Source organism: Pleurodeles waltl, chromosome 4_2 (genome assembly GCF_031143425.1).
Source record: "Pleurodeles waltl isolate 20211129_DDA chromosome 4_2, aPleWal1.hap1.20221129, whole genome shotgun sequence".
Classification (NCBI taxonomy): domain Eukaryota; kingdom Metazoa; phylum Chordata; class Amphibia; order Caudata; family Salamandridae; genus Pleurodeles; species Pleurodeles waltl.
This window is the reverse complement of record NC_090443.1, coordinates 383,224,897-383,243,771: the sequence shown is the minus strand read 5'-3', so window position 1 is coordinate 383,243,771 and position 18,875 is coordinate 383,224,897. Positions and strand designations below refer to the sequence as shown.

The 18,875-nt window shown below is 42.7% G+C and overlaps 1 protein-coding gene across 1 annotated transcript in view; it reads right to left on the bottom strand.

Moving 5' to 3' along the window:
• Window positions 1-18,875, bottom strand: part of CCDC190 (coiled-coil domain containing 190) — a 132,496-nt gene that overhangs the window by 93,865 nt on the left and 19,756 nt on the right. The window contains exon 2 of the mRNA XM_069231506.1: window positions 13,407-13,607. Coding sequence (XP_069087607.1) covers window positions 13,407-13,596 — 190 coding nt within the window. The 5' untranslated portion in view covers window positions 13,597-13,607. The remainder of the gene's footprint in view (window positions 1-13,406; window positions 13,608-18,875) is intronic.

Below are 18,875 nucleotides of genomic sequence, written 5' to 3'. Positions count from 1 at the left end.
ATCAACCTGCTAGGAGGTTCTGTGTCGCAAGAAACACCTGCACAAAGAAGGGATCTCCACGAAAACTCTCTGAAAATCCAAGAGAGAAAGGAAAAGAAAGCTGCAGTCAACCACAGCCAACAAAGAGAACAAAAAGAGAAAGCTCAGGGTGAGTACACCGAAACCAACAAGGAGGCAAAGGGAAGCTTAAGAGCAGACAGGAAAAGATTCATTGATGGCCTTGCTATAGAAGCCCAGGAAGCAGCAAGCCATGGAAACTTGAAATAACTCTTCAACATAACGGGAAAACTCTCCGACAGATACAGCAAGACAGAAAGATATGTTAAAGACCAACCTGGGAAGATGATCATGGGTAACGAAGGCCAACAACGAAGATGGGTGGAGCACTAGGAAGAGGAAAAGGTGCCATCAGACTGGACGGAGGGATATCACAGCAAGATCCCCAAGAAAGGTGATCTGGGTAACTTCGCAAACCACAGAGGGATAACTCTTCTATCAGCCACAGGCAAAATGTTCAACAGAGTCATCCTGAACAGAATGAAGGAACAAGTCCACGCTCAGTTGCAAGACCAACAAGATGGCTTCTGCAAAGATGCTGAACAGACCAGATTGCAACATTATTGAGCAGTCGATGGAATGGAACTCTCCCTGATATCTCAATTTCATCAACTATGAGAAGGCATTCAGCAGCGTGGACAGACAGACCCTTTGGAAACTCCTCCGTCACTACGGTGTACCAGATAAGCTCATAAGGACTGTCAGGATCTCTTATGAGGGAATGACTGGCAAGATAGTCCATAGAGGACTGCTCACAGAAGCTTTTCAAGTGAGAACTAAAGCCCTCCAAGGTTATTTACTCTCACCTTTTCTCTTCTTGCTGGCCATAGACTGGATAATAAAAATATCCACAGCAGGGAGAACAAATGGGATCCAGTGGACACCTTTGATGCAACTCAGCACCATGGACTTTGCAGATGACCTAGCAATACTCTCCCGTACTCATCAGCAGATGCAAGAGAAGACCAACAATGTGGTAGCAACTTCAATTCAACTTGGCCTCAACATCCAAAGGGGAAAAATCAAGAGCCTGAAGGCTAACACAGCCAGCACCAATGCAGCCACTCTTGCAGGTGATGCGTTGGAAGAGGTTGAGGCCTTTACCTACCTGGGCAGTAGCACAGACAAACAGGACAGCAGAGATGCCAATGTCAAGGCATGAATCTGCAAAGCAAAGGCTGCTTTCTTTCTGCTAAAGAAGATGTGGAGCTCCAAGGACCTAACGCAGCAAACCAAGATCAGGCTTTTTAATACTAACGTAAAGTCGGTACTTCTATATGGAGCAGAAACTTGGAGGACAACAATAACCACCACCAACAAAGTCTAAACCGTCATCAACACCTGTCTGAGGGAAATCTTACAAATTTGCAAGCCAAACATCATCAGCAACAAAGATCTACGGCAACAGACTTCCCAAATTCCTGCCGATGAAGAAATCATGAAAATATGCTTGGCCTGGACAGGTCCCACCCTGCGCAAGTCTGCGTCAAACACCATGACTCAAGCCCTTACCTGGAACCCAAAAAGGAAAAGGAAAAGAAGAAGGCCAAGAAACACCTAGCACGAAGGCCTTGTGGGTGACTGCAAGGAGATGGGCTACACCTGGAGTCAGACTGAAAGAAAAGCCCAAGTCAGAGATGGCTGAAGAGTCCTGGTTGACAGCCTATACTTCAGGACATGTAGTAGGCATAAGTAAGTTGGCCTCTCAAACCGCTGCGCTCTAGTGCAACTGCACCTGCAGCACTAAACAATACCTATAGTTCATTGAAGCAGGCAGTCTACTCTGCCCACTCCATTTGACCATCACTCCTAGGCATAGGCCTGAAGCACAAAACAGCCTTTCTAGACTTTTGTGTAAAAAACATAAAGAAACCCCACATCTCACCCACCCATGTTGTTTGGGCCTTGTTCCTTGGTTAGCATGGATTGTAACACTAGCAAACAGGCCTTTGCTCCCATTTCTCATAGTAAGACAGCCATAACTTGGGAGCAGTGGACACTCTCACCCCCGTCCCAATGCCTCACCACCACCTGCTGCACTAATAGTAGTTACGGTCTTAAAATTAAAAGAAGGCCCCCATATTTTGCCCTCGTCCCCAGGGGCATGCATCAGGCAAAGCTGTCTCTGTCAATTCTCTATCCATTTGTTGATATTTTTTAATAGAGACTCTACATCTCTAATACTATCCATGGACCCAGCTCACTTTTCTCTTTTTCCTGGTCAATTCTGAGGCCCAGAGGGGTCTGGAGGATGTGCATCTGATTTTAACACTGCTGGCCTCTTCCCTTCCACCCCCTGGACTTGCCTTTTTATAAAAACAACCATGCCTTAAAGGTTAAGGCTGACCTTGAGATGCCTTTGCCTGAAAGGTAGGTAAATGGAGAGGGGGTCTTCTCTGCTGTGAAGCCCAAGCTGGGACATAAAACTAAAGAATAAACAAGCCTTCTCACCTAGGTGCCTGCTACCCGAACGAAGTGTAAATGTGTGCAACTAGTTAATCACCAAATATAAAGGCAGCTTTGGAGTTAGCATAGACTAACTGATGAAGTCACTTGGAGCTGCACGGAGGCTTATTCTTCTTGAGAGGTAATGCAAGGGTGTCACCAGCTAGGTTCTTGAGGGCATCCTTTTAATGGACACATCAAAATATTTCCAGATATAGTCTAATTAATTAATACTAAAATATTTAGATATAAATAATAACTGACATATTCACATTGCGTTCTGTCACAAGCTCGAACTTCTGAGCACTCTAAATACACATTATTTTCCACTGTGCCACACAGGATTCAATGTGATGAACTGACTGGACCACTAGATTTATGTGATTCGGCTATGCGTTCAATTTAATTATGGATTTTCCACATTTACCGCTTCATCAGTCATCTGCTACATAATCTGTAGAATTAAAAAAAAAAAAATCTAGCGCAAACAGATCAAAAGTTACTAAAATGCAGCAACACGTGTTGCCACACAGTGGGCAGCCCTTTGCTTAAGGTGTCTGGTCACCTTTCAATTGATAATAGGTGTTTATGGGTGTTAAACTGGTACTAATGAGTTGACATTTTTGCCTAGACTGCATTCATTAATGTGTAAACATGGTTACATTTTGAAATACTATCATAAAATGTGCAGCATTAAGCTGCATAATTTGCCGTTTCTTGCAACATAATTTAGTCAACCCTGACATATTATTTTGGCCCTCCCCTCCATAATTCTAGTGGCCGTTTACTGCTCATAACACAGATATCTGCATTGATTACCAACTGAGGTTTTATAGTAAAGTCAATTAGTTTAACTTGCATTTATTTCTCATTTAAAATGTGCACATTATTTTATATGCAGCTACTCCAAGGTTAAAAAATAGCGAAACAGTTACAGAATATACTGTTCTTTATAGCCACATGTTTGACTCCGTCACCCCACTCTTTGACCTCGACCCCATGGCATCAAGGATCACAGTTCAAATCATGTTTTAGAATCCATCTGCTACTGTTTGTGAATCAAGACTGTCTGGAAATGTGCCAAATAGTCAGTTCGAGGCCCCCTTCACTTACAAGCATTTGAAGAGCCATTTATGCTGCCCAGGGAATGCAGCCACGGACCCCCAGGGGATGTGCCCCACAATTTGAAGACCTCTGCTTTAGGGCTATTATCCAGTGGAAATTAGGATTTTGGTTGGGAAGTAAATCTCACAACACTTTGGCCCTCATTATGAACATTGGCGGCTGAGACCGCCATGCCGGTGGCGGCGGTAATGACCGGCATGGCGATCTCAGCCTCCAAATAATGAAGGCTGTGGGGACCGCACAGGTGGCCTTCCACCACCGCCAGGCTAGCGCTGACAGGCAGCCTGACGATGGCGGAAATCATTATCCAATAGCTGCCCTCCGGATAATGATCCCTTTTCCTCCAGCCTTTCCCTGGAGGGTTCCACCGCCAGGGAAAGGCTGGCGGAAGGGGTGTTCAGTGCCCCGTCGCGCAGGTCACTGCCCAATTTACGGGCAGTGATCTGCGCGATGGGTGCCGCTGCACCCACCGCACAGCGGCATGGCAATGTCCCAACCCTAAATTCTGCGGGGTCTCGAGGTGGCTGGCGGTCAGTGAAATGACCGCCAGCATGAACACGGCGGTAAACACTGCCATGTTCATAATGACCCCGTTTGTACCACATGGCTCAAAAAGAAAATCTGCCACATAAACTCAGGATTTAAAACGTAACACAGTGGTTGGAGTTGCCTTTCCTAATAAGGATGTATTACTACCCAAAGGAACACTTTCTAAATAACCTTAAAATAACAAAAGAAAGTAAAACACAATAAGGCTTTAAACCTTTCCATTGCAGTTTGTATGCAGATCTTTGATGATAGTTTATTGCTCATTGTACTATGTTAGAAGGACTGTAACCTATGAACTGCAAGTAACAACAGGATCGCTGTGAGAAAACTAAAATGCACCAAGCTATCTGCATAAAATACAGATCTGTGATCTGCATGTTACACGTTGGGTCCTTGCAGCAGAAACATTAACCCTCTACACTGGTATACTTAAGTGAGTCAAAACTGTGACTAAACGACACACATATCTCTCTATTGAGTGCATTAACCACCAGAGTTATCTTCTTGTTATTATTATCCCCTGGAAAATGTGGGGCAAACAAAGATATCTGTGGGCAGCTGTTGTCTCGCCTCAGCATGGCAGGCAAATGCTGCCACACTAAAGCTGGCACTGGGTACAGTGATGACTGTTTAGACCAGTCTGGGATATTGATTTTGGGCACCAACTAAAAATATGGGTGGTCAGGCCCTTCTAGCCCCCATAGCTACAGCCTTGTTTAAGACCTTGATATCGATCAGAGTGCTGAGACGCAGTGCTCCTTTAGAGGGCTGTGAGGCCTTTGAGTAGCCTGCCTGTGTTAAAACAGAGCACTGCCTGTAAGCACTCTAAGAAAACAGATCTCGCACAACCGCCTAGATGAGCCAGCCTAGACCTGTGCAGTTTGTGTTTGCTTTTCTACTGAAACAGCGCTAATCTCAAGCAGTGGTGCACAGCTTCAGACTCTCATGCTGACAGGGCACTACTTGAAGAACCAATGAGTGGGAGGAGACCAAATAGAAAGAGCAATGATACAGACCTCCCTCCCCACAAATTTGCCTAGGACCTATCTTTTGGTTTTGAGAAAACAATTATCAGGTTTTATTTATTCACAATAGGAAAAATAATTTCAAATAAGATCATGAACCAACACCATTTATTTTACATCACCAATTCAAAACACCTGCACAGATAACTAGACATATGAAATTGTAACTTTGATCCTCACAGAGTTAGGGTTGACAACCAAGCTGGCCCTTCGAGCATCATATAACTGAATTGAGCTCCCTCAGCTAACACTCTGGGCCCCATACAGAATTCACTCAAGACCAAAATCACTGACTCCCAACACCAGGGAACTGGACCAACTGGTAAACTGAGCCCAAAACCACCATGCCAGAGGCTGCCCTAATGAGGGATCTCCCCATGCATCCCTTGAGGATAGACCTGGGCAACCCAACTATAACTTGGTCCCGTACCATAAGTGCCTTCTCCTCACTTCCCTAGGGCATTGCTTTGGAGTACTTGTGAAGGTCTCTGGACAGTAGCTGAAGTGCCCATCCCCCAGCTCCACCATGTCTGCTTTCACACTTAACCACAGCAGGTCCCAAATAACCAGAACCACCTGCCTAATTAATATTCATTAGGCAGGTCATTTAGCAACTCTAAGAGTGGGCACTTCTGAGTTTCATCTACTAAAATATGCCTTTCCTAAAGTGCGCAGGCAGAGACACCCATTTACTTAGGTGGTAAAAAACTTCAAGCTCATAGCAAATTACATTTCAATGCATCTGAGAGAGAATTATAACTAGAAGGGCACTAACATCTGCTGCAGGAGATGTCCTCTATATAATGTGAGATGTTTGAGGAACATATGCCTGTAAAAAACCCTCCAGCAGAGTCCCTAAGTATCGAAATGCAAGGGTTTTCTGAGGCTCTGCACAAGATCAAACTCCACACCAGAAAAAATGATGGCATACCTGTGGAGGAAATCCTATAGAGCAGTGGTTCTTAACCTTTTGACTTCTGTGGATCTCCATTTAATCATTTCTGGAACCTGAAGACCCTCACTGAATCATTATTGGAAAGCAGGGACACCCACAGAGTCATTAATGGAAGCCGGGGACCCCAGCCTAAGTATTTTCAATGATTTGAAACACAAACATATAAACAACAAATACAGAAACAAATATTCATCAAATGAATACACAAATTAGAAATATTTTATTTGATTAACAAAAAAATATTTTAAAAAATCAACATTTTAATTTTAATGGGAAGGTTGGAGCTTTTCTAAATTCAATTGTGGTTACTCAACATTCATACCATATTTGGTTTGATGGTCTTGCACTGCTCTCATTAATCAATCTGAGGATGCAAACTTACTTTTTAGCCTACAATTTCAAATTCTTTCACATTTACAGAACGTTTTAAAATTTTCAATTTTACATTTTGCTTCTTTCTTTACATACACTTTATTAACACTAATATAATTTAATTTTCTAAGCAGTCATGGATTCCCAGGGGTGCTCAGACCACAGGTTAAAAACCACTGCAATAGAGGGTCAGACAAAAAAAGTCTATGTAGCCGAACGGGCTCTATAAAAGAATGCTATAACACAGTCTAAAGCTGTCTTCCACAATAATAACATTCTAAAAGTGCAGAAATGTTTGTAGTAGGTCTTTGTTAGCATCACATCATTCCACCTGCCTCTCCATTTCTAGACCTCAAACTAAGACCTACAACAATCTGACCTCTTACTTTATTGCAAGTGATAAAGGTATTTCTGAGAATGTCACATCGCTTCAAAGTCTAGCTTCAATAACTGCAAGTCATTTCTTGCCATCAACAAGGAATTCACTGACTCTAAAGCCGCAACCAACACCATCACCTTTACACAAGAACTCTGCAACAACCTCTCCACCTTCATCAACATAAACAAAAAAATCACCAAGATCTACAGCAACTTAGAACCTCAGCCACCCCCATTTTACTTTCCCAGCCTGCTAACCTCATCAACCAAAGACTAACAACTGACAGCATGGAACTCTCTATCCATTGAGGACATTGCAGCAATAATGAAGACAGTCCACTTAGGGGCCTTCACAGCCCCCTCCCCATACCATATCTACAATCTGGGAAGAGCAACGATAGCACTGCTCACACTTCCATCATCACTGGACAGCCACCTTCCCAGATAGCTGGAAACACGCCAAAGTCACCGCCCTCCTCAAAAAACATGTCAGCTGGCCCAGAAGTACTCAGCAACAACCGACCCATATCACTGCTCCTCTTCACAGCCACAGTCATTGAGAAGACCATCAACAGGCAATCCTCTGACCACCCAGCATTTCACAAACTCCTGGCCGACTCAATTGAGATTCCAAAACTATCAGAGCACTGAAACAGCCCTCATCACTGCCACAAATGACACACGCACCATACTCTACTGTGGACATACCACCGCCCTCATCCTTCTCAAACTCTCCACCACCTTTGAAATTGTCTCCCACCACACACTCATCACCAAACTACACACAGCAGGATTACAAGGTCTCCCTCTCAAATGGACAGCATCTTTCCTCTATGGGGAAACTCAACGAGTCAGACTCACGCCATTCACATCAGAACCCAAGAACCCTATCTGCGGAGTCCCACATGGATCATCACTCCGACCCACACTTTTCAACATGTACATGACTCCTTTGGCTAGCATCATCAGATCCCACATGATCCACATCATCTCCTACGCTGATGACACCCACCTCATTTTTTTCCCTCTCAGATGGCATTGTCACCACCAAGACAAACTTCAAACAATGCATGACCAGTGTGGCCAACTGGATGAATGAAAACTGCCTCAAGCTCAACAAGGACAAAATGGAAGTGCTGATCTTTGGGAAAAGCAGCTCACCTTGGGACTCCACCTGGTGGTCCACTGAACTTGGACCCACACCCATCCTAACCGACCATGCTAGGAACCTAAGTCTCATCCTAGACACCAACCTCATCATGAAGTCCCAGGTCAAGGCCATCCCCTCCTCATGCTTCCTTATCCTCTGCATGTTATGTAAAATCTTCAAGTGGCTCCCACTGGACAATAGATGTACCATTACGCAGGCCCTAATCACAAGCAAATTGGACTACAGCAACATACTCTACACCGGCATCCTAACCCATCTTCTTCACAGATTTCAAATCATCCAAAGTGTCGCCATCAGACTCATCCTGGACCTGCCATGCTGAATCCACACCACTCCCCAGAGAGCTCCAATGACTCCCCATTCAGAAGCGCTGCCAGTTCAAACTTCTCACCCACTCATTCAACTCACTACACAACACAGGACCCGCATACCTCAATCATAGGCTTCACTTCCACCAACCCACCAGACAACTTTACTCAGCATCACTCTTACTCGCACACACACCCCGCATCCACAGAAGCAGAACGGGAGGTCAATCATTCTCCTACCAAGATGCCAAATCCTAAAAACGACCCACCCCAATACATCAGGGCATCCTCCTCACTTTTTAAATTCTGCAAGAAGCTAAAGACCTGGCTTTTCAATTAGTCTCTCTTCAGGACCATTGAGACTGCCTGTACTCAGGCTCAGTTTCTCCACACACCTACACTTGCCTCTCAGTGCCTGGATATCCTTAAGTGTGAACATCACCACTCTACAAATTCACCTTACATTACATTTCATAGTTGTTGCTGTGCTGTGTTGTGTGAAAGGGAGAGAGTAGAAATGCTCCATATTGACAATGCATTTCTGCCCTCTTTTTGCGCTGGTGCGCTGTGTGCTACCTAGCACTAACGCATGCATCCTTGAGCCACAGTGCAAGGGTGTCTGCATTATGGGCAGGATTGTTTTTGTGCAGGAAGTGATACGTTCCTGCACAAAATCAACCCTTACAAGCATTTTCCTCTGTCTATATATTCTGCAAAATACAGCACACATAGAGAAAATAGCGAGGAGAAATAAAGATATTTCTTCTTGTAATGCCTCTCTGTACCTGGGGTACAGAAATGCAGAGACAAACCAATTGCAAAATCACACAGTAAAACACAGGTGTTAAAGTGAGGTTAGGTCACCTCTGGCACTCAAATATTCTGTACTTCTTTTGGTCTTTTACTCTTAGGTAGCTACATATAAAATAACATGCAGCTTAAATGATAAAATAAATAAAAAAGGTGTTACCAATTGGGAAATGCACTATAGTACATTATGAGACCTCTATTAGTTAATATACTGCAGAGGTCTGCAAGTAACCAGTCTGCCATAGAATTAAATCTTGGTTGTTGCAGTGGAGAAGTGACTTGTGTATTTTTTGTGCTCTGAGGTCACAGCCTGTGACAGAAAGCACTGTGAATAAGTAATTCAATTATTTTTAACTTGCAGTAAACACAGTATAAGACCGGACTGCTACAAAATGTGCAAAATGTTTAAGATAAAATGGTGCTTTCAAAATATAGATTTTAGTAATATCCAGAGTGTGCATAATGCAATTGTTTTACATTACTGTCCCTTCAACGCCTCAGGGTGTAGTGAGTGAGATATAAATACTATTACAAGCAAGCACTTCACAGACCACTTGTTAACTCTTTGCACTACCAATTAAAAAAGAATACATCTTTGTCATCAGAATGCTTTGAGTGATTAGGTCAATTAAAGCCAATACTGGCTCCAAAGCATCCTTTACATTTGCAGATTAACTTGTAGCGCACATTTGCATTTCTTTCAGGAAAGCAGACGGCCTGGCAGGAAGGCTTGTTTAGCTGTCTTTCCAGCTTCGGTTTCACTGCACAGGAGACTCACTGAATGACACTTCAATTGAGGCATTTAAACTGTGAGAATTAACCATCCTGGGACGGTAGTCTTTTGACAAAAAGTAGGGGAACTGTGTTTCATAAGTCATAAAAGTATGGGTATGCTGTTCCCTACCGATCCAGCCCACTTCGACCACTGGATGAGACCCACAATTACGAGCAAATGGGTCTAAATTCTTTGAAGTGAGCAAAAGGATAATGAATGAGAATAATAATCCAGCATATGGTAAATACAAACAGCAGCAGAGTTCAGCCAAAGTAAGGGCGCCTTTGCAGGTAATGTCCTCCTCATCCTAAGATGTTCTCCAGAGGTGCAACGCGGGTGTCTTGGGCCCAAATGCAAGAGCAGTGGTCCCCCTTGCCACTGGCTGGATATTCTAATACTACTGTAATTTTGGTGCCGTGGGCCCCTCACATCCCTGGACTCCGGTGCCACTGCACCTGCTGCACTGTAGATAGCTACATGCCCTGTTCTGTCTCCCCAATGGCACAGATGCTGAGCACCTTGCTTTTCCGTGCCGTACCAAAGCTTTTATTCTTGATTTGCTAAGGTATTGATAAACATCATTCCTATGTATAAAAACAACCGTTTCTGCCCTATACGTGTTGTCTGGGACAAAACATTTGGGGCCTGATTACAACTTTGGAGGAGGTGTTAATCCGTCCCAAATGTGACGGATATACCACCAGCCGTATTACGAGTTCCATAGGATATAATGGACTCGTAATATGGCTGGTGGTATATCCGTCATTTTACCGTCACTTTTGGGACGGATTAACACCTCCTCCAAAGTTGTAATCAGGCCCTAGATGTAAACAATCATTGGCATAGCCCATAGGTCTCACCTTTGGGACCTTATAAGTATTTAGCCATGCAGCACATTAAACATTTATCAGAAATAAACTGTGTTTGTGTATTCCTTCATACACTTGGCATTAGATTGTAATGGTCAGAACATCCCCTAGAGGACACCACAATAAAAACAGCATTTGGAAGAAACATGTTATGTAACCATATATTCGACCCCTAGAGGGCCTAGTGCAGCGGTTCCCAACCTGTGGTCCGGGGACCCCAGGGGTCCATGACACATTCCCAGGAGGTCCACAGGTCTGGGCCGGCAGGAAGACACTTCTTCAGCTGGGGCCTATACAGAAACATGTGCATGTTTTTTAATTTGGTAGTTCATTTGTGCAGCAGCATTAAAACCACTGCAAAGTATCTTAAGCTTTCCGACAAAAATAAAAGTGTCAAGATAACTCTAGTGATTAATGTACCTGCTGGAGGGAGATGGGAGTTTTGTCTGGTGACAGTTTTGACTCATCTAAGGTAGCACAGAGGGTTAAAATACCTGCTGCTAAGAACGTGTGTCATGCAAAGAAAAGTATTTTATGTGCATAGCATAGTGGGTTGCTGCTTTTTGTCACAGAGATTCTTTTGTTACTGTGCAATTCATAAGTTACAATCGAAATCTAGTGAGCTACGAACTGCCAACAAAGAACTGCATGGAACAAATTAGAAAGTTATGTTTTTATCCTTGTGCTGCTAAATAAAGGTGTGCTTGCATAGGAATACATTATTATTAAAGTTAATGCTAGCCACTTTGTTATGTTCTGAATCCTGAGTTTGTACTTCTCCAGACCAAGCACTCTTAGAAAATGCCTACCAGTAAGGATGGCATGTGAATCCTATACCTTGTAGACCCCTGTACAGTGCTCCCACACCCTAAACTGGTGTAAGAGGTGCTATAAAACAAATAAATACTTGTGATAGAGAGGCTGTGGAGAGATGAGAAGCCCTTATGAGAGGCCCTATGGTTTTACTTCCTTTCCCTACCACATATTATATGACAAAAGCTTTCTCAGATCTTACGTACCTAAAAAAATAAAAACAAAAATCGCTTGGGAAATGTAGAATCTGACCTGAGGATTCAGCTTTCCTAAATAAAACCAAACACTGAAAAGTTAGATGCTGAGATGCAGCACCAACCTTGCCATTAAAGTGTTTCAATATTTGCATATTTTGTCAATATGAAATAATTATATCTTTAGTAATTTGAGTATTTGTTTGGTTTGAACTCGTTTGTGTATTTTTTGTGAATTACATTTCTAATGTTTGAATTGTAGAAATTGCTTGGGGATCCCCGGCTTCCAGTAGTGATTCCATGGGGGTCCTTAGGAGTCAAAATGTTGGGAACCACTGGCCTAGTGTATAACACATCTTCAGGCCTACCAGAATATTATTACAAACAAGGCCCTTAAAAGACAAACTACTCCTAGCTGTAAAGCAAAAGCTCCATCCATGAGAGAGATGAAAAAGACATTGAATGGTGGGAAAGATTATGATCCTGCCCCCTCCAACCTAGTGTGGGGACCCAGAAGATGAGCATGTTGTGCTGAACATTTTGGTGGCAGTCCCATTGTCCTAGGACCACCACAGGCTGAGTTATGGGCACAAATGTGTTGTAAAAGGAATGTCCTGCAAAGCGTTATGGGGCGAGTTTCCCGAGTGCAGTGATTATTGTAGTATTGGCGCTCCCCCTGAGCCAGGGAGAGCCGTGTTGAGGGTTTCCCTTGTTTTTTTTTCTATTTAAAAGGTGCCAGTTTGTATATTTTTCAACTGCTAAACTTGGGAAGAATTTTGGAATGGGGCTGCAAATTTAACCGACGCTCATGTAAAGCGCTTCAAACTTCGGGTCCAGCTTACTCTATATAAGTAAATAAAAAAGAATCCCCCTCCAGCTTGGAGCCCTTGTTAAGTGCAGACACCTCAAAGAAACAATGAGATGTGAGAGGAAGAAACAACATATCGCCAAAAGCTCGAAGTTGAGAGGCAAAAGAAAAATGTAATACACCAACACTAAGGTATTTGGTCAATCGTGCAATAATCCATGTAACAGGGTCAGTCTCCGAGGTGGTAACAAAACAGCTTCAAGGCGGGACAAACCTAAATTATTAACCTAACAAACCATAGGAATTTTGAGCGGCAGGCCAAGGAATGAATTAAAGTGATGGGCGTGGTGAAAGCCCACAGAAGTAGATCACAGCATGTCAAGAGACAGCACATGCACGCTGCCTAGGCTCGACCTAAAATATCAGGGCTGTCCATTAAAAACTGGAAGTGACCCCACTTGAGGGGTCATAAGTTTCTCCTAGAACACTGCCGTTTCATACATCCATTTCTATCCAATCCGCTGCTGGTAGGCCCTCAGTCCCTTCCAGACCAGCAGCACCCTAACCTCTCTGTTATCCATTCCCTTTTCGCTCTGCCCAACCTCATTTGAGGGATCCTCGGGTCCTCGATGACCAGCAGTAGATTGACCCATCTCCTTAAGCACAACCTCCAGCTAGTGGGATTAGAGCCCTTTTCTGGGCAGCAGCAGCCCAACTCCTCTGTTCCACATCCCGCCCCCTCACAACCTCACCTTGCTTAATCCTCAGCAGATCCTGCTGCACGCGCTTCTTCTCCCAGGCCATGCTGTTGATGTGGTACTGCCGGGCCTCCTCAATGTCTTGCAGCCCATGAGACAGCCGTACGTCTGCCCGTCGGTCATCGCGTCGACCGATCTCCCATTGCTTGTCTGGGTCCTGCACCTGTGTGTTCGTCCGATGCATTTCTGCGAAGGCTTAAAAACAGACATGATTTTATGTCAAATCACCTGTCAGTTATATCTTTATGTAAAATGAACTGCAATGAAACATATGCTCAACAGTCTTAAAATGAGGGAGACTATAAGGATCTTTTACACTTGGTTGTCACCCTCCCCCATCACCACTGTGGTTAAGTAAACACCTCTCCCACATCTGTGGAGGATGGCCCGCCACATTTAAAGTTTTCCGCTTTGACTGCCTTTTCCCTCTGCCCCCTTCCCTGTTGTTTCCCCAAAGGCAACTCCCACTAGCCCCCACCAGGGCAGCCATCTCGGGGTCAATGCTGCCATATGTACCTCCAAGGAATGTTACATCTCGAGTTCCTACATGAGAAGTGTCTCTGACATGCCTGGAGGTTTATTCCAACATGTCTGGGGCACTTTTTGTGTTGTTCAGTACAGGAAAACCATGAAATATATAGTAGTTAAGGTTGAGGGCATTAATAAGTTGGTGAGGAGGGGGTCAGCTCTCATTCTGTTAGCAAAGATAGGACAACCATAGATTAAAACTATTCCAGGCAGGAGCCATTTAGAAGGCGGTGGCTAAAGACACATAAGGAACCTAGACAATGGTGCTAGTAGTTTGATAAATTAAAGATAAAAGAGACAGCTGGAGCAAGCATTATGCTGGATGGACACTTAAAATATAAAGATCAGTTTTACGGAAGTGGTGAGATGAAACTGTTAGTTTGGAGCAGAGTGGATGTTGAGGAGAGACAGTGTATAAGAGAGTGTGCAGGGCACAGCAGAAAGGAGGCGTGTACTGGAGAGCAAGTAACCAGTAATAATCTGGTGGACCGTAGTGATTTGTGAATGATTCTTCATATCAACATCGAAAATTAGGAGAACCTGAGAGGTGTTTTGATGGAATAGAATCTAGAATTGAGTCAAGATCTTCAAAGAAGGTTTATTTAGGGACTGGGGATTATTAGATTACAATAATGTGCACAAGGCACTTACTGTGATGGCCATGTGTTTTAGGGTGTGTACATGTCAGGGCGGGGCGATATGTAAGAATATTGATAACAAAAATATTCTCCTTCAAAACATTTTCTCCAGAATATCAACTTCCACATTATTGTAAGGATAACAACCGATTTGCTATTTTTCACTCCACATCTATGTACCTTGAAGATATTTATTGTCCTGCAAAAATATTGTATCCAGAATACTGACTACCACAATATTGTGAATGAAAGTACCACGAAGATATAACTACAAGGTCTGTAGATGTGGAATTGTGGATAACAAATCTATACGTCTTTCAATGTACTTAAATTCACAATATTGCTGTAGTCAATGTTCTAGATGCAATATTTTGGTGCCAGTGTATTAGTGAATTAGTTTTTGTTTTTTGTCCTTCTTTCTTCTCTCTTCAGTACAACTAATGATTAAAAAATAATGTAGCTGCATCTTCTCCATGATGGCCACAACTGTAACAGAGAGACTCTTTGGCTCGCAATTGTCGGTTTTATTTTGTGAATAAATATTTGAATTTCAAGACCTTCAAATATCACAAGACTGGCCAAGACAATATTTATATGAGCAAATGATACATTTTGGACTCTAATACTTTTCTTAATTGAAAAATCCAACAATATTTTTAATAAGAAAGGGTCCAATCTATATCTTCATTATTAATCATGACTACACTGTGAATTTAAGACTTACAATTACCTTTATGAGTTGGCCCATTTAGAACGTAACAATTGAGCCTTGTATTAGATGGCGTAGCTCCTAGAGTTTTGCCTCAACATTAGGTTGTCACACTTTTTTTGTAGGATGTTATTAAAAAACTCATCTATTATGGTAGTACACTATAAGGAGGGTTAGGACTTAGGGGATTGGTTTTGATGATCCCTATGCTATATCCCCTGCCATGTTGCTGTGGGTGGATCAATGAAGGTGGTGTATTTAGTGTTGAGGGCAGTTAATACTACATTGTCTTTGTGGTTGATCCAAGTATCAGTACCTGGAATTAAGTAGGGGAGCGACAATCAAAGTACACTTTTATGTAGGTGGTTTTGGTGCATATATTATGTTATCGAGCATTTACCTAGCTTGCATCTACCACTGGTGCAGCATTGTAGTTCTCAAAGTGTTTTGGTGATTATAAGCGAGCCTGTATATTTGGTTTAAAGAGTGTATTGTTTTACTATGTTCTCTGTGGCAAGTTGGATATGACGTGGGAGGTATTTATGCGTGGTCTGGTCGTGCCACTGCGTATTTTAGTTTCTAGTTTATTGATGTTTGTTGAATGTTGATGTCTGCTGAAGAACATATTAGGGTGTTTGTTAAGTGTTATGTTTGGGGATGCAGAGTGGCTTTTGCGGACAAAATAATTACCATGTGTAGCACCTGGAGCTGGGAATGGCAGTAGAGATTGGTGATCCTCTGACAGAGTACGCAGAGGAGAAGCCTAGTTGTCGAAGGAAACAAGATAGTTGAGGATGACAGCCACTGAAACTCAAATGCGTGTGTGTGGCGGCATCACTCACTCACTGTTTACTGGCCCTTCAAGGATGATCCTGATCATGAGCAGCCTGTTTTTATCCCAGGTAAGCATCCAAAGTGTTTTTAGCAATATTTGGACTTCCTTTATATTGATCTGGGACAGTTGTGTAAAATATATTTTACTATATACTAAAAATATGAACATACTGGTTGGCTGGTACATGCCACTCGGTCTTGCTTAGGTGAGTTCAGCTTCTCAAATTTTCCTATGACCCAGATTTAGTTCAGGCCAAAAACTGGATTGTATGACACTATTTCAATGTCAATAGCAGCAACCTACTGAAATATTGCATCCACTACATCACCTACCGCTAGATTGTCAAGGTAAGCATATCATTTTGTTTCTTCATTCCACATCAACTTACCTAGACCTACCTTGTGATGTGATGGTTAGCTTGATATAGTGGATGCAATATTTTTGTCATGCAAAATAAAGCAGGCGATAAACTGGGAGTAACTACGAATCTCTGCATTCTGGAGCAGCTGACCTATACCAGCCATTATTGGCCCTGTATCACTCCTTCCTCATCAGGGAAGCTCACAATATTTCAAAGCTCTAATTAAGTAAATGAAGAATGCTTGGAGGATTATATTTGCAGAAAGTAGCACACCTTCCTAAGCTTCAGAGGCAGCTGTTATGCTACTGGTTACAAAACATATGCTGAGCCAACGAGAGTCATGGTTAGAGCTAAACAACTTGGATGTGTTAGGCAAGACGAAAGTGAGCAGGCAAGGACAGTGAAACTTTACTCATGTTCACCTGGTGAGAGCAGTAAGCACTCACTGAACAGGTATGCTTATAGTGCAAGCGTTAAAACTCATGCAACAGAGACCCATTTACTTAAAACCTATAAGAAGTGTTGTTTTCCGAAGTTGCCAAAAAGTGTTAAAGAACAGCCGAGGAAGGGAAAAGGAGAGTAGTTGGGAACCAAGAATACATTCTGAGTTTCATTTAAGGCTTGATTTAGAGTTTGGTGGTGGATTGTGCATCTGCCATTACAGTAGAATGTCCTCCCCCGCCAAAGTGGTGGGTAAAAATCCACTAAATTAAGAATACTCTGCTAAAGCAGACGAGGTTTCCTCCAAGCAAGTGGCTATATTCGCCACTGGCCCTTTTTAGTGCGGAAGCACTCCAGTAGAAAATCCACCAATGTCTGGCACTACGGCGGAAATACTGCCAGACAATGTGGGCACTGGAACTGTATACAAGAACTTGGGATAGATAATGAGTGCTTATAAACTGAGTCTCTCAAACATGCTATGATGGGGAGGGGAGATGGTTGGATCTCTGACATTATACATGTATTTTATAGAAAGTCACTCTTGGCGGTGTAGTGTTGTGGTACTCTATGCATTGACAAGCGCGGTCGCATGCGCTGAAATAAGAGGCCGACACTGGACGTTTTCTCTGTGGTGGTGATGACGCAGAAATAGAAGGTCCGACATATATTCATGTACACCGTGTAACCGATATATATATTGAAGTGTGATTTTAAGTTAATGAAATAATGTACGAGGGAAATTGTGCCCTCGGGGTAGTTTGCCATCAGTATAAACAAGCTTTATTAATCATGAAGTATTAAAATGTACTAATCCGTCATAATCGCAAATGTATGCCATGATTTCTTGTTTGAAAACTGTTTTGCTTAGCTTAAATTTAGTATAGGCTTTGGCCTAGTTGCCTGGCTTCAAATTCTAACTGCGTGATTCTTTTTTTCCTTGAACTAATGAAACATGTATTCTTGCTTGAAGTTGTATTTTTTCCAGTAGAAACTGGCTGGTACACTTATATCCAAGGTTTCGTGCTAGGCCGGTTACATCCCCTTTGATACAAGGTCAGTCTCTGCAGGTGCGGACAATGAAGGTTAGATAGTAAAATAATTGGCAAACCATGTTACAATTTGTGTTCCAAGGCTCCAAGGACAGTGTATGCATAAATGAGCGCTAGCAAAAGACAATTTTGATTGGACAATTTGAAGCCAACCTATGAACCCTCCAATGGAAGACCCTGCAGAATTTGGAATGTTTCTTACTTAAACCCACCGGACAAAGAGAAGTCAGCCATTTTCCTCGATGCCAGTTTGAAGCCTGATGCCAGACTCCATTTTGGACGACACCCTGATACCCTTTTCTCTATTCGAGAGAAAGAGACTTAAGAATTCTCACCCTAGAGACTTTAACTTTGTTTTGCCCCGTCTTGCCTATGCAGTAACTTTGCCCCATTCTCCTTGCCGTTGCAAGGAAGCTTGCCCTTAACTTTGCCCCTTCGAAACTTGCCCCATGCTGATCAACCGGTACCTGAAGGACGAAGACTTTTCTTGAATGCTGATTGTATTTGGTAAATATGAAAGGATAAATGTATTATGCATTGTGTTTTTCCTTTTAGGTACCAACTGCTATTTTGATAGGGTCCTAGCTAGAAGTTTTCCAAATTTGTGTTGACTAAATTCGTTTTGCATGAAGCCCCACATGCCGATGCTAATTAGAGGTTAGTCGGGGTATTCATTCAACGTACCATGCTAAATTGAAATCTTGTTATGCTGACCAATGTATGCAATTAGTCAAATACAGTTAGTCATATTGGTGATTTGCATTGCGATAACAGAGTGTATCATTATTCAGATTTTACGAAGATTGCGTTTCTTCCGCCGTTATGGACAGCTAGTAATGTTCATATACATATATCAATTGGTTTTGAGACATATATATATCGTGCTAGCTTTGTTAATA